Here is a 16539-nt window from a genome sequence, read left to right on the forward strand (position 1 = left end):
AGGTTTTAAAAGAGATTTTTATAAAGTGAAGAAAACTTGTTACTTTCTTTCAATGGTTATACAGCTAGATGATTAATCAAAGAGCTGCATTAAGACAAGGAAAAAAATCTATTATTTGAGCAGCACATTAGAGAGGAAAACCTAAATAGCCTGGAATTGTTGCAATTAAGCAATTCTCAACTTAAAAGTGACTGTGGCCTCAAAGTTTGTTTGCAAGTAACTTATTCAGAACTCTGAACATGTTTCCTCTTAGGAGCAATTTCATAAATGTTGATTGAGTTATCTGGATAACTCACAAAAGCCTATTTAATCCATAATAAAGTATGGGGCTTAATTTTCATTTGGAACAATGTTCTATCTATTCAAGCTCCAACGTGACATGATACCTAAGCTTCTCTCTCTACTGTCCACCCAATAGAAGCTTCATTCAGTCATATGTGCTATTCCCAATCACCTGCCAAACAAGAGAATTCATCAATGTAATTCATTAGTGATAGTCTCCATGGTACAAGGGTCAGGGACTTTAAGTACAGAAGATGATCCTAGATCATCTGGGTGGGCCTGATTCAATCCATTGAAAGGCTTTCAGAGCAAAACTAAGGGTCCCTAAAGGAGAAATTCTACCTGTTGAGTGTAGCTTCCGCTCCTGCTGGCGAGTTCAGTCTGCCTTTGCTGATAGCCTGACCTGTGAATTTAGGACTTGCCTAACTAGGCCCCACAATCACATAAGCCAATTTCTTACACTACATCACTTAATATACATTGCCTCCTGGTTCTATTTCTCTGGTTTTTAAGACGTACCAACTTGTCACTAAATAAAGTATAAATGCTACAGTCCAGCATTTGAAGTCTTTGATTACTTTGGCCTAATCTATATTGTATTATTTCTTACCAGTCCCTTGAACAAATCTCCCACATTCTACCCAAAGTGAACTATTTATTTTGAATGAAGCATGGTGGAGAAAGAGAAAGAATTCAAGTGTCAGAAAATATGGGTTCTGTCATTTAAAACACACGTCTCCTTGTGGAAAAATTTTTCTGACCCTAAATCCCTCCATCTGTATTATGAGAAACGTAACCACCAAATTTAGGGTAGTGTTAAGCTTAACTAAATAACTTACGTAAAGCACCCAGGACAGTCCTGGAACAGTGGGGCTCAATATATATTACTATTATCCCAGCATAACTGTACATCTTCCCAAATCTGTCTCTGTTTACATGATTCAATTTGCTTTAATTCTCATTATCTCCCTAGATTCTGACTGGTAAAATCCCACCAAGACTTACTTTTCCTGTTATCGTCACCCTAAAGTCAGCTCTCTTATTTAAAATATGATACTCTTGTATCACCTCAAACACTTAACATGTCTTAAAGCTGTCTTTTGTAGTAGAGTGTAGATATAGTGACCTACACTTGGTAAGGTGGTCATATGTGTACATCTCTTACCTATTTTATTAAATTCTAAGCTCCTTGATGGCAGAATCTAAATCCTGTATTTCTTTGTATGGCCTATACAGCAAGCTTGTCCAATCTGCAGTCCATAGGCCACGTGTGGCCCAGGACAGCTTTGAAAGTGGTGCCAACACAAATTCATAAGCTTTCTTAGAACATTATCAGAATTTTTTTGGCAATTTTTTTTTTTTTTTTTAGCTCATCAGCTATTGCTAGTGTTAGTGTATTTTATTTGTGGCCTAGGACAATTCTTTTTCCAACGTGGCTTAGGGAAGCCAAAAGATTGGACTCCCTTGCCAGCATCTAGCATTGTCCCATATACTCAATTAAATATTGGCTGTATTATCAGGTTAATGAATAAGGAAGAACCATCAGCTATGAAATCTTAACATATCCATGTAAAACTGAATGTCAGGATAAATATGAAAAGGCAATCTCCGGCCCAAGACTGCTCTGGATTAAAGTCTCAGTCCTTCACATGCTAGCTAAGTGGCCTTTAATAAGTTGCTTAACCCTCCTCAGCTTCAGATTCCTTTTTTGCAAACATAAATTATAATATCTACTTCTAACACCGTAATGAGTTCTAAGAATGCCTAAACATAATTCCCCTTCCAGCCAATTTCATATACATTCAAATAATTAAAATTACTTGAGGGAAATTATTTAAGATACATTAAAACATTATATAAAATTATAATAAACACTAATGGTCTTACTTCCATTACAGAATAATAAAATACAAAATTGGAAAAGTTACCACTGGAAATATCTGCAGACTATTATTAAAAATACATCACCAGGATGTATTACTTTTTAGAGGATTTGAACATGGTAAGAATTATTAAACAGAATGAACCAAAGGAAATGAAAGTAGCATATTCTTCCTGGTAAATGATAGTTAGCAATATATTTTAAAAGAGAAAAGTGTTTTAATGTAGTAAAACCATATATGTACTGTTATATTGTCTCAGCAATATAAAGTATCATTAAATAGATTTTTTTAATTTTTATTTTTTCACTGAAAGCATAGTAAAGTAGGAACAAATTCTTAAAACAAGAATACATGAAAAGGTCTAGAACTCTGCATTTTTGAGAAATTTCAGGAAGCTAAAAGAAGAGTAATTTAAAAATGTATACATCATTTAAGAAGAAACATTATGAGCAAATAATTTTATCACTTTCTAGCTCCTAAACTTTTAATATTGGATAAAGTTAAACATATTGCTTTGAAGTAGCTTTCTGACCACTTGTACTAGAAAGATATGGAATACTTATAAAATGCTAAATAGTTAGAAAAAGAACAGAAGATCAACATCATTAATAAAATGGAGCATTTAAATTACACCTCTATCTTTTTAGCTTTCGTAAGCCATAGGATCATTATTATTCATACATTTTTTTCTCAACTGAAGAAACAGAGATAACTGAGGCCGGGCGCGGTGGCTCAAGCCTGTAATCCCCGCACTTTGGGAGGCCGAGGCGGGTGGATCACGAGGTCAAGAGATCGAGACCATCCTGGTCAAAATGGTGAAACCCCGTCTCTACTAAAAATACAAAAAATTAGCTGGGCATGGTGGCGCGTGCCTGTAATCCCAGCGACTCAGGAGGCTGGGGCAGGAGAATTGCCTGAACCCAGGGGGCGGAGGTTGCGGTGAGCCGAGATCGCGCCATTGCACTCCAGCCTGGGTAACAAGAGCGAAACTCCATCCCAAAAAAAAAAAAAAAAAAAAAAAAAAAACAGAGATAACTGAGGAAAAATCCAATGCAATAAAAGCAAATGAAAGATAAATAAGAGTTAGCTTAGAGCAATGACTTGCACATCCTATAAACTCATTACACTGGATTTATACCAGTGATTTTATACCGTCATCTGAATCTTTGTATTTTCTAAACGTACCTTAACTTCTTTACTAACACTTCTTATAAGGTTGGAATGAGACTTGATGATCAACAAAGAAGCATAAGAGATCCATCCCACAAAACCAATAGCAATATTGATGCCCAAAAAGAATCTGTCATATGTGTGGTAATAGGACAATCCTTTCAATGTAAGATGAATTAGCTCCTTGCAAAGGGAGACCTAGGGAGATAAAACATATATAACTCGCTAACAGAAAGAAAAAAGAAAATCTAAATTTTAAAGGAAAATTTTAAATTCCTACAGCAAAACCATTGTATTAAAATTAGTGAGCAACTATAGATAACAGATTAAGAACAGATTTTGTTCGATGATATTCTTTGAAAGTATGAGAAAAATTTGGAATAAAATGAATTTTTTAATCTGAATAAGAAAGGACATTTTAAATGTAAACTACGTGTGCTTGTGGAAATGATCTTCAGATAACTATTGAAAGAAATGAAGGCTCTCTAATATAGGTCCCAAATGATGTTATCATTATTGGCCATATTTATATTTTTTACTTTCTCATATGAGATTACCTATAAAACATCATTAAGTAGCTTAATATTTCACAGGAGAAAAATAGCTTAGCATTTTAAAACCATCAGGAAAAAAAAGCATTGGAAATGCATGGACTGGCAATTATTTAGGCAATTTTAGAAATGAAAACATAATTCTTTTCTGCTTTAAAATTAAATAACCATTTAACAAAGAAAAAATAATGAAAAATATAGTGGAAAAGGAGTTTGGAAGAGTCAAAGCTTCAACATGAATCATTAGACTTTTAATAATGTATAGATAATTCCAAGTAGCAAGCACATAGTGTTCTAAAATACTACACATAAGTAGGGTGAGAGAAACTTGGCATATGTTTCTCATTTTAAAAAACGGTAATAGTTTGTTTCTAATGCTAAACTAAAAAAAAATTGGGCTGGGCATGGTGGCTCACACCTGTAATCTCAGCACTTTGGGAGGCCAAGGCGAGTGGATCACCCGAGGTCAGGAGTTCGAGATGAGCCTGGCCAATATGGCAAAACCCCGTCTCTACTAAAAATACGAAAATTAGCCGGGTGTCATGGCACATGCCTGTAATCCCATCTACTTGGGAGGCTGAGGCAGGAGAATCACTTAAACCCCGGAGGTGAAGGTTGCAATGAGCCTAGATCGCACCACTGCACTCAGTCTGGGCAACAGAGACTCCATTAAAATAATAATAAGAATAAATAAATAAATAAAAATTTACCCATAACATTAGCTGAAATAAGAGAGAGATGTCCATTGCTAAAACAGCTACTCAGGAAATGCAGTCCTTCCTTGAGGGCTCAAGAAAGCTCCCTGGCCTGCCTACTTTGCCCTCCATTGCCATACTTTTCTCCTCCCCGAACCCAGAATAATAATCATCTACTTATGTCTATAAGGCCAGTATACTTACTGCTTCGTCAAACTTTCTGTATTTTATATAAGATCTTGCTTTTCTTAAAATGTTGAATTGTTTGGAGTCAGAAAGTGACCTATAAAAAAAAAAGAATAGGTTTAAAGGGTTTCCTCCTTCCACCTGTATATTTCTCTTTTGTTCCTTAATTTCAAAAAAAAAAAAAAAAAAAAAAGGACAGTGAAAATTGCAAAACAATAAACAAAACAAAAATCAAAGAAAAAAACCTGAATTGTATCGCTGTTGGTTCTCTGAAGTCTTCCAAGAAATAGCTTATGGTTAAATTTGGTTTTCTTGACTCAGAGTTTCAAATGCCAAACTACATTTATGAAAGTCATATAATCCATCATTCTGAAGAAATGTAATACTCCGGCTAACAAAGAAATTCTGATTAAATCAAAGTAATTGACAGAACACCAAACATATAGCATAAGTTTCACCACTCAGTTGTCCTGTGCTCCTGGCAGACTTCGGATGATTGAGGGCAGATCCATCAATGTACTTTTAATCCCTGAGCCAAATAGGGCCTGAGAATTCTCATTATCAAAGAGCTCCGGGCAGAGCCTAACCAACAGTGGAAGTTGGTGAATAATTTGAACCTATTTGCCATTATTATACTATACTATATACCTTCTTGGTTCCTCTTTCATTTCTCTTTCCCATTTTCCTGTCCTATTTTACCAAAGTAGAAACTTTAAATGAACAAGAGAAATACTCCTTAAAAAAAAAAACCGCATAACCTGAAACTATATAAAGGCATTAAGTTTATGGAATGTAGAAATTGAGGAAATATAACCAAAATTTAATTACCTTAATGAAATATATCAATACATTCACATTCAAATTTGAATATATGCTCCTTAACTAAAACCTACATATCTAAAGTGAATGCCTTTACATTTTAAAAATGCATAAAAAGTTCTTTAAGGCTATATTAAATTGGATCACATGAAATTGATGTTTTCCTATGTGAAAAACTACTAAACTACTAAATTAAATATTGGCAATTGCACATGGGTCGACATAATATAATCACTTGGCTCCAGCAGTCTCTGAAGAGACAGGAGTGAGACTTGTACGAAGTAAATCTTTTAAGCAGTAATTATTAATTTGGGAACGGGGAAGGTCTGAGAGACTTCTTTCAGAATCTGAAATTCTTGTCTAGAAAATGCACATAATCCAAAATCTAAAATATAATTTCAGAAATTCATAAACCCGAGAAGCTTATCTATAAACTCCCTCAAAGTTCTATGGGATACTCTGATTAATCATCTGTGCTTTGGCTTAGATCAGTGGCTCACACTTGTGGTTCCAATACTTTAGGGGACCGAGGTAGGAGCATCACTTGAGGCCAGGAGTTCAAGACCAGCCTGGGCAACAAAGCAAGACCTCGATTTTATAAAAAATAAAAAAAGAGCCTGTGCCTACTCTGATTGCTCACAGATATTCCAACTCAGGGGAACCCAGTCACTGGGTTCTCATGTTGCAGACTGCAGGAAAATTCCCCACCACTGGACTCACTGGGATTTGGAGGGAAAAGGTTCCAGGAGGCAAAAAGACATGAAAGAAAAACAAGTTACTTTAAAATGTTGCTTTGATCCAGTTCTCTGTCCCTACAGGCACCAGACAACATGAAGTGTTTTCCCAGAAGCCTTAGCAAAGGAATTGCTGTGCCAAAGGGCACAGACATTTTTTGGAAGGCTATATCAAAGTTGGATTTCCCAAATTTCCATAAAACTTTCTAGTTGACCTTCTTCCTCTTGCTCTGATCCACTCAGCTTCCTAAAATAGAGATTGTATCCTCTCACTTACAATTGATATGGGCATCTCATTGTCTGCTTCATCAATTCTAATCTTCTTGGACTATTGATGACCCTCACGCTATTTCACTTAATTTCCCATTATCACAAACGTGTACCCTCAGCTGCATAATGGTGAAACTCTTCAAGCTTCACCTATCTGATGTCGTAAAGATCTTCCCCTCTTTGCTTTCCAAAATCAAATATTCATCATCCTTTAAGGTCCACTCCAAATCTCACCTCACATCATTAGCACTTTAGTTAGTGGTCTAATGATCAGTTTATTTCTCTTCAATTAAATTTTAACCTCCATGTGGGCCAAGATAATGTATTATATTCCATTAACATCCACAATAATACTTAGCTAAGTGCTAAAGCACATAAAATGAATCAATAAATCTTGATTACAATGCTATCAAAATACTGCAGACCTAAAAAATGGAAGAAAAATAAGTGAATAACATACATTGCCATTTGTAATGTACCTAAAATTTTAAATAAAAAGAAGGAAAAAATGTCTGAAGTTAAATTACTTAAACTAATTTAACAGACATTCTATTAAGTGAAGTCTTATGAAGAATAAGAGAAAAAAAATTCTTAAAAAGAAATACTGACACTATAAATTATGCTATGTTATACTGGAAGTACTAAGGTAAAGAAACAGCAGTGATGGTAATTTATAATTTTTCCTAAATGCACTATTTATAAACCTTGGGACACACCAAAGGTAAACATATCAAAAATTTGTAATACATCTGGAGTTCACCAAAATGTTCTGTAAAAGTCTCACTGTACCACCATGACATTAAAACACTCATACACTTGTCCCCTAATATAATTTTTAGTTTTAGCTTTCCATCAAATTGAGAGGGGATATAAAGTAAATTTTCTTGATATCACATACTTTAAACATAAGGAGATTTTGTAAGAAATATAAAGTCTAGAATACAGAGTACAATTATGTTCAGATTTATGTAAACAAAAAGAAACCCAAATAAAAACAAAATCAAGGGGGTTGGCAAAGGATTAATTAAAGGAATGCCATAGAGAAATTAAAATGAACAAGGATCTGCATGTATAAACATGGACAAATCCTTAAAACCAAACTGAATGGAAAAAAGAATTGTTTTAAAACATAGATTTTTAAAATAGGAATTCAAGTGTATTATGCCATTCTATTCCCTACCCCCAAAAAAAGAGAATCTAAAGAAACATGGCAAAATGTTGGCTGGGTGCAGTGGCTCATGCCTGTAATCCCAGCACTTTGGGAGGCCGAGGTAGGCAATTACCCGAAGTGGGGCATTCGAGACTAGCTTAACCAACATGGAAAAACCCCGTCTCTACTAAAAACACAAAATTAGCCGGGCGTGGTGGGACATGCCTGTAATCCCAGCTATTCAGGAGGCTGGGGCAGGAGAATAGCTTGAAGCCAGAAGGTGGAGGTTGCAGTGAGCCAAGATCGTGCCACTGCACTCCAGCCTGGGCAACAGTGAAACTCCAACTCAAAAAAAAAAAAAAAAATTAAGATGTATGGTAAAATGTTAACATTTTCTTAAACCTGAGTGGTGGGTACAAGAATTTTTATTATACCTGTATTTATTATATTCCCTTTCCTTTTCATCATGTTTGAAATATCTTATAAATAAAACTTAAAATATGTTAACAAGGATATACATATATAATGGATACATATGTATATATGATATATATAGACAGATGCATAATAAACTGCAAATTTGCCTACAAGGAAATGACTGTAAGATTGGAACACAGGAGGAAAGGTGACTTTTTATTATTGTTTATATAAATAATATTGAGTGCATGCATTACTTGTTCATTAACATTTTTAAATAAAATGATTAAAACACTAAGATTTAACCATAGCATTTGGCTATGCCAGAGAAGTTTTGGGCATACCAATGCTCCCACCAAGAACAACTAGAAAGCCTAATAAAATAAATTTAAAGGTACCAAACCCATCAAGTAATGAAAGGCTAAGATCCTAGAGAGAAGGAAACCACAGGGAAGTAATCCAAAACTCTACGAACTGTAACTCTGAGGGAATCTACCATTCTTATGGCTTGGCACAAAGCAAAAGGCTGTGAATTTAGGGATATAGCTAGTGCCAGGAAATAGAGAATCCAAGAGCCTTTGGCAATCTTGTATGGCTGGAAAGATAAAAACTAAAGCTTTTAGCTGCCAATGCAGCCAGAACTTGAGAACCTAAAAATAAAGAAAAATAAGAAAGTAATATACATTTTCATTGTGGATTTTTTTTAAAAAAAGAAATGTTAAAAGTGCATCTTGAATTTAAAACCAATTTAACACATATTCTAAGGTGAAATCTTAAGAAGAATGAGAAAAAGGGCTTGTATAAGAAAGAAATATTATATTATACTATATTATTTGGAGAACTCAGGTAAAGAAACAAAGGCCAAGTCTTGGTGAGAAAAGAGGTGAGAAAAAAGGTAAGCCTGATACTCATTTGTGTAGAACAAGAGGACAAGCAGCTAAGAAGAATGCCCCTGAAAAGCAAACAGAAGTTTTGGTAGCTTCAAGATGTATAAGAGACAAAAACTGGCATTCAGTAACCACCAGAGAAGAAAGGTTCTAGATAACATAAGGTCTGTATTGGGACCCCTGGGATACTATACTCTAAGAACAGAGATGAATCAGAGATCAAAGGAGGCTTAAAATTGCAGCACAGCCTTGAGTCAGCCACTACTCTCTGTGGCCATCAGAAGATAAGGTAAAACCTCTCTGAAGAAAAATGAGATAATCCAGAGCTTCTAAACCTTTAAATATATCAAGATAAGCATTCATTTAAAAACTATCATACTTAAGAAACAAGACCAACTGAAAAAAAAAAAAAAGAACGGAAACAAACTCACAAATGATTTGGTTATTGGTATTATCAGGTATAGATGCTAAATAATTATAGTTAATATGTCAAGAAGACAGAAAATTGTATCAAAGAACAGAATCTATTTTTTTAAATAGTCAAAACGGAAGTTCTAAAGTTTAAAAACATGTAACAACTGAAATTAAGAACTCAATAACAGCAATCTAAACATAGCAAAAGAGAAATCTGGTGTAGCTGATGACAGAATCAGTAGAAAATATCTTGCCTGGGCTGGGCATGGCAGCTCATGACTGTAATCCCAGCACCTTGGAAGGTCAAGGTGGGTGGATCACTTGAAGTCAGGAGTTTGAGACCAGCCTAGCCAACATGGTGAAACCCAGTCTCTACCAAAAGTACAAAAATGAACTGGGTGTGGTGGTGCGCACCTGTAATCTCAGCTACTCAGGAGGCTGAGGCAGAAGAATCAATTGAATCTGCGAGGCAGAGGTTGCAGTGAGCTGAGTTCATGCCATTGCACTCCAGCTTGGGCAACAGAGTGAGACTCTGCCTCAAAAAAAAAAAAAAAAAAAAAAAAAAAAAGAGAGAAGAAAAAAATATCTTGCCTGAAGCTTGAAGAACAAAAAGACAGAAAAATATTAAAAAGATTATACAAATAGATATGCAAGTCATGATGAAACAAGTCTAATATGAATGTAATTGGAATCCCAGAAAGGGAGAGAGTGAGAGATGGAATATGGCAGAAGCAATACCTGATAAGATAAAGGCCAAGAACTTTACAAAACTAATGAAATATACCAATCCACAGATTTAAGAACATCTACAAACCCCAAGCAGGATAACTACAAAGAAAACGATACATATGGACAGGGCAGTAAAACTGCTGAAAACTAGTCAAAGAGAAAATCTTAAAAGCACCTGGGGGAAGGGGAAGGGGAAGGGAAAGGAGAAGGGGAAGACAAATTGCCTTTAAACAAATGACAATAAAACAGTTGGTTACCTAACAGAACGGATGGAATGACATCCTTAAGTTCCTCAAAGAAAATAACCTACAATCTAGAATTCCACACCCATTGAAAAGACGTTTCAAAAGTAAAGGTAAAATAATAAATTTCCAGACAAATAAAAACAGAAAGATATCTTTCATTGGCAAATGCCCTTGAAAAGAAATGCCATAGCGTAGATAAGAAATACAGAAACGTGGAAGGAAATGCAGAACAAAAGACACAGTGAATATATGAGTAAATCTAAATAAATGTTGATAATACAAGGGAATAATAGACTGAAATGTAGCAATATACTTATAATTAAAATATATACTAATAATAACATTAAAGGTATTAAAGTAAGTTATTTAAAGTATTCTAAAATTCTAGCAATGACTGGGAAGGGGCAGAATGCTAATTTACATTAATTTAATTTATATTAAACTAATAATGAGCCCAAAATGCTTGTTACAATATTTAACATAACCACTAAAAGAATGTATAAATAACAAGCCAATATGTGGACAGGGGAGGGCTGGAAAATTAAAATAATTTAAAGTAGTTAATTAATCCCCCCCCAAAAAAAAAAAAAAAAAAAAAAGAAAAAGGAACATAAAACAGATTGGTAAATAGAAAACAAACCCAAATATAGCAATTATTATAGTAAGTATAAATGGACAGAAAATGCCAACTTAACGAAAAAAAGTAGAATACTGGATTTTTTAAAAAATGTTCATTATGTGCTACTTACAGAAGACATACATTAAATATTAGAACATCAAAATGTTAAAAGTAAAAGAACATGAGAAAAGACCTAACACACAAATACAAAGAATGCAGCTGTCATCATACTAATATCAGTCAAGGCATTGACTTTAAGGCAAAAGTCTTCTTTTTTTATTGCATTTTAAGTTTTGGGGTACACGTGAAGAACATGTAAGACTGTTGCATAGGTACACACATGGCAGTGTGATTTGCTGCCTTCCTCCCCATCACCTATATCTGGCATTTATCCCCATGCTATCTCTCCCCAACTCCCCACCCCCTGCTGTCCCTCCCCTATTTCCCTCTGACAGACCCCAGTGTGTGATGCTCATCTCCCTGTGTCCATGTGTTCTAATTGTTCAAAACCCACCTATGAGTGAGAACATGCAGTGTTTGGTTTTCTGTTCTTGTGTCAGTTTGCTGAGAATGATGGTTTCCAGGTTCATCCATGTCCCTACAAAGGACATGAACTCATTGTTTTTGATGGCTGCATAATATTCCATGGTGTATATGTGCCATATGTTCCCCGTCCAGTCTATCATCGATGGACATTTGGGTTGGTTCCAGGTCTTTGCTATTGTAAACAGTGCTGCAGTGAACATTTGTGTGCATGTGTCCTTATAGTAGAATGATTTACAATCCTTTGGATATATACCCAGTAATGGGATTGCCAGGTCAAATGGAATTTCTATTTCCAGTTCCTTGAGGAATCATGACACTATCTTCCACAATGGTTGAACTAATTTACACTCCCACCAACAGTGTAAAAATGTTATTATTTCTCCATATCTTCTCCAGCATCTGTTGTCTCCAGATTTTTTAATGATTGCCATTCTAACTGGCATGAGATGGTATCTCAATGTAGTTTTGATTTGCATTTCTCTAATGACCAGTGATGATGAGCATTTTTTCATATGTTTGTTGGCCTTATGTATGTCTTCTTTTGTAAAGTGTCTGTTCATATCCTTTGTCCACTTTTGAATGGGCTTGATTTTTTCTTGTAAATCTGTTTTAGTTCTTTGTAGATTCTGGATATCAGCCCTTTCTCAGACGGGTAGACTGCAAAAATTTTTTCCCATTCTGTTGGTTGCCAATTCACTCTAATGATTGTTTCTTTTGCTGTGCAGAAGCTCTGGAGTTTGATTAGGTCCCATTTGTCTATTTTGGCTTTTGTTGCTAATGTTTTTGGTGTTTTGGTCATGAAGTCCTTGCTTACGCCTATGTCCTGAATGGTTTCGCCTAGATTTTCTTCCAGGGTTTTTATGGTGTTAGATCTTATGTTTAAGTTTTAATCCATCTGGAGTTTATTTTAGTGTAAGGTGTCAGGAAGGGGTCCAGTTTCTGCTTTCTGCACATGCCTAGCCAGTTTTCCCAACACCATTTATTAAACAGGGAATCCTTTCCCCATTGCTTGTTTTTGTCAGGTTTGTCAAATATCGGATGATTGTAGATGTGTTGTGTTGCCTCCAGGGCCTCTGTTCTGTTCCATTGGTCTATATCTCTATTTTGGTACCAGCACCATGCCATTTTGATTACTGTAGCCTTGTAGTATAGTTTGAAGTCCAGTAGTGTGATGCCTCCTGCTTTGTTCTTTTTGCTTAGAATTGACTTGGCTATGAGGGCTCTCTTTTGGTTCCATATGAAGTTTAAGGTGGTTTTTTCCAGTTCTGTGAAGAAGGTCATTGGTAAAAGTCTTTTTTTTTTTTTTTTTTTTTTTAGATGGAGTTTTTCTCTTACCCCAGGCTGGAGGGCAATGATGCAATCTCGGCTCACTGCAACCTCCGTCTCCTGGGTTCAAGCCATTCCCCTGCCTCAGCCTCCTGAGTAGATGGGACTACAGGTGTGTGCCACTATGCCCGGCTAATTTTTTTTGTATTTTAGTAGAGACAGGGTTTCACCGTGACCAGGATGGTGTTGATCTGACCTCGTGATCCACCCTCCTCGGCCTACCAAAGTGCTGGGATTACAGGCATGAGGCACCACACCCGGCCTGGCAAAAGTCTTAAGGTAGGGTTAGGGCATTGGCAAGGGCATTTGCCAACGACATACTAGCATGCAGAGACTAAGGTAATGCTGAGAGATGATGTAAGGCACAACAGAAAGCCAGGAATATTTCTTTAGGAGAAAAGGCCACAACAGCAGCCAGCAGTGTCACTTTAGTCTTAGGGAAAGCTGTTGGAGTGAGTAACATAGAGACTTGGCACCACACTTCCTTGTGCCCAGATCTTAGAATTCACCCATCAAACCACGGAGGTAAAAATTCCCATTCTAAACCGTATTCAGGCAATAAATCCAAGCACTTCACACATTTTTATCACTAAAAGCTATGCCTATTTGAATAATATTCAATAAATATTATTTAATATTTTATTGTTATACATGAATTGACACATAGATTATTTATTCCATGGTACAGAAACTTTTCTACTTCTGAAGGACACAACCTTTTGAAGGGAATTCTATTTATCTGAATGGATGGTAAGAAAATTTCCAATCTATTTTTTTTTAGTTCTCACACACGAGTGAAAACATGTAAAATTTGTCTTTCTGTGTCGACCTTAGTTCACTTAGCAATAAACATGGGAGTGCAGATTATCTCTTCAATATATATTGATATCCTTTCAATATATTGATTTCCTTTCTTTTGGATATATATATACCTAGAAATGGAATTGCTGGATCACATGGTAGTTCTATATTTAGTTTTGAGGACCCTCCATACTGTCTTCCACTGTGGCTGTACTAATTTACATTCCCACCAACAGTACATGAGGAGGAGAGAGTAGACTGGTGGTTACCAGAGGCGAGAAGAGTAGAGGGGAAAGGCAATGAAGAGAGGCTGATTAATGAGTATAAATAATACAGTTTGATAGAAGAAATAAGACCTGGTGTTCAAGACAGCAGTAAAATGACTATGGTTAACATTAATCTATTGTACATTTCAAAATAGCTGAACAGAATAATTGAAAAGTTCCTGGAGTACCGAAAAGATAACTATTTAAGGTAACGGACATCCCAATTTCCCTGTTTATATGAATGTATCATGTACCCCTAAAATATGTACATAATGTATCAATTTTACAAAGAAAATTTTCAAACTAAAATTCCTAGGTTACTCACATAAGCTAAATTTCTACTTCACTTCCTTGCATTATTTGAAGTCAGGTAGTGTGATGCCTGCAGCTTTGTTCTTTTTGCTTTAAATCCACTTGGCTATGCAGGCTCTCTTTTGGTTCCATATGAAGTTTAAGGTGGTTTTTTCCAGTTCTGTGAAGAAGGTCATTGGTAGCTTGATGGGGATAGCGTTGAATCTATAAATTACTTTGGGCAGTATGGCCATTTTCATGAAATTGATTCTTCCTAACCATGAGCATGGAATGTTTCTCCATCTGTTTGTGTCCTCTCTTATTTCCTTGAGCAGCGGTTTGTAGTTCTCCTTGAAGAGGTCCTTTACATTCTTTGTTAGTTGTACTCCTAGGTATTTTATTCTCTTTGTAGCAATTGTGAATGGCAGTTCGTTCTTGATTTGGCTCTCTTTAAGTCCGTTGTATAGGAATGCTTGTGATTTTTGCACATTGATTTTGTATCTTGAGACTTTGCTGAAGTTGCTTATCAGTTTAAGGAAATTTTGGGCTGAGACAATGGGGACTTCTAAATATACAATCATGTCGTCTGCAAACAGAGACAATTTGACTTCCTCCTTTCCTAACTGAATATCCTTTACTTATTTTTCTTGTTTGAGTGCTCTGGCTAGAACTTCCAATACCATATTGAATAGGAGTGGTGAGAGAGGGCATCCTTGTCTAGTGCCAGATTTCAAAGGGAATGCTTCCAGTTTTTGCCCATTCAGTATGATATTGGCTGTGGGTTTGTTGTAAATAGCTTTTATTATTTTGAGATACATTCTGTCGATACCTAGTTTATTGAGAGTTTTTAGCATAAAGGGCTGCTGAATTTTGTTGAAAACCTTCTCTGTATCTATTGAGATAATCATGTGGTTTTTATCTTTGGTTCTGTTTATGTGGTGAATTACGTTTATAGACCTGTGTATGTTGAACCAGCCCTGCATCCCCAGGATGAAGCCTACTTGATGGTGACGGAGAAGCTTTTTGATGTGCTGTTGCAATCGGTTTGCCAGTATCTTATTGAAGATGTTTGCAACTATGTTTATCATGGATACTGGCCTGAAGTTTTCTTTTCTTGCTGAGTCACTGCCGGTTTTTGGTATCAGGATGATGTTGGTCTCATAAAATGATCTGGGGAGGGTGCCCTCTTTTTGGATTTTTTGGAATAGTTTTAGAAGGAGTGGTACCAGCTCCTCTTTGTACGTCTGGTAGAATTTGGCTGTGAACCCATCTGGACCTGGGCTTTTTTTGATTGGTAGGCTATTAAATGCTGCCTCAACTTCAGCCCTGGATATTGGTCTTTTCAGGGTTTCAACTTCTTTCTGGTTTAGGCTTGGGAGGGTGCAAGTGTCCAGGAATTTATCAATTTCTTCCAGGTTTACTGGTTTGTGTGCATAGAGTTGTTTGCAGTAATCTCTGATGGTGGTTTGTATTTCTGTGGAATCTACAGTGATATCCCCTTTATCGTTTTTTATTGCATCTATTTGATTATTCCCAGTTTCCTTTTTTATTAATTTGGCTAGTGGTCTATTTTGTTGATCTTTTCAAAAAACCAGCTCCCGGATTTATTGACTTTTTGAAGGGTTTTTTGTGTCTCTATCTCCTCCAGTTCTGCTCTGATCTTAGTTATTTCTTGTCTTCTGCTAGGTTTTGAGTTTTTTTGATCTTGCTCCTCTAGCTCTTTCAATTTTGATGATAGGGTGTCAATTTTAGGTCTTTCCTTGTTTCTCATGTGGGCATTTATTGCTATAAATTTTCCTCTAGACACTGCTTTAAATGTGTCCCAGAGATTCTGGTACGTTGTGTCTTTGTTCCCGTTGGTTTCAAAGAACATCTTTATTTCTGCTTTCATTTTATTGTTTATCCAGTCAACATTCAAGAGCCCCTTGTTCAGTTTCCATGAAGTTGTGCGGTTCTGAGTTAGTTTCTGAATTCTGAGTTCTAATCTGATTGCACTGTGGTCTGAGAGAATGTTTGTTATGATTGCCGTTCTTTTGCATTTGCTGAGGAGTGATTTACTTCCAATTATGTGGTCAGTTTTAGAGCAGATGTGATGTGGTGCTGAGAAGAATGTATATTCTGTGGATTTGGGGTGGAGAGTTCTTTAAAAGTCTATTAGGTTTGCTTCGTCCAGGTCTGAGTTCAAGTCCTGGATATCTTGGTTAATTTTCTGTCTTGTTGATCTGTGTAATATTGACAGTGGAGTGTGAAAGTCTCCC

At 35.9% G+C, this 16539-nt stretch overlaps 1 protein-coding gene across 5 annotated transcripts in view; it reads right to left on the bottom strand.

Moving 5' to 3' along the window:
* The window catches only part of PIGN (phosphatidylinositol glycan anchor biosynthesis class N), a 143156-nt gene that overhangs the window by 63891 nt on the left and 62726 nt on the right, over positions 1 to 16539 (bottom strand). For all 5 annotated transcript variants that reach the window (XM_032293665.1, XM_032293663.1, XM_032293662.1 and 2 more), the window contains 2 exons: positions 4786 to 4864; positions 3351 to 3533 (listed from right to left, as the gene is read on the bottom strand). In XM_032293665.1, the coding sequence (XP_032149556.1) occupies positions 3351 to 3533; positions 4786 to 4864 (262 nt within the window). The remainder of the gene's footprint in view (positions 1 to 3350; positions 3534 to 4785; positions 4865 to 16539) is intronic.

The sequence above is a fragment of the Sapajus apella genome, unplaced genomic scaffold (genome assembly GCF_009761245.1).
Source record: "Sapajus apella isolate SASKATOON/1434 unplaced genomic scaffold, GSC_monkey_1.0 scaffold30, whole genome shotgun sequence".
Lineage (NCBI taxonomy): Eukaryota > Metazoa > Chordata > Mammalia > Primates > Cebidae > Sapajus > Sapajus apella.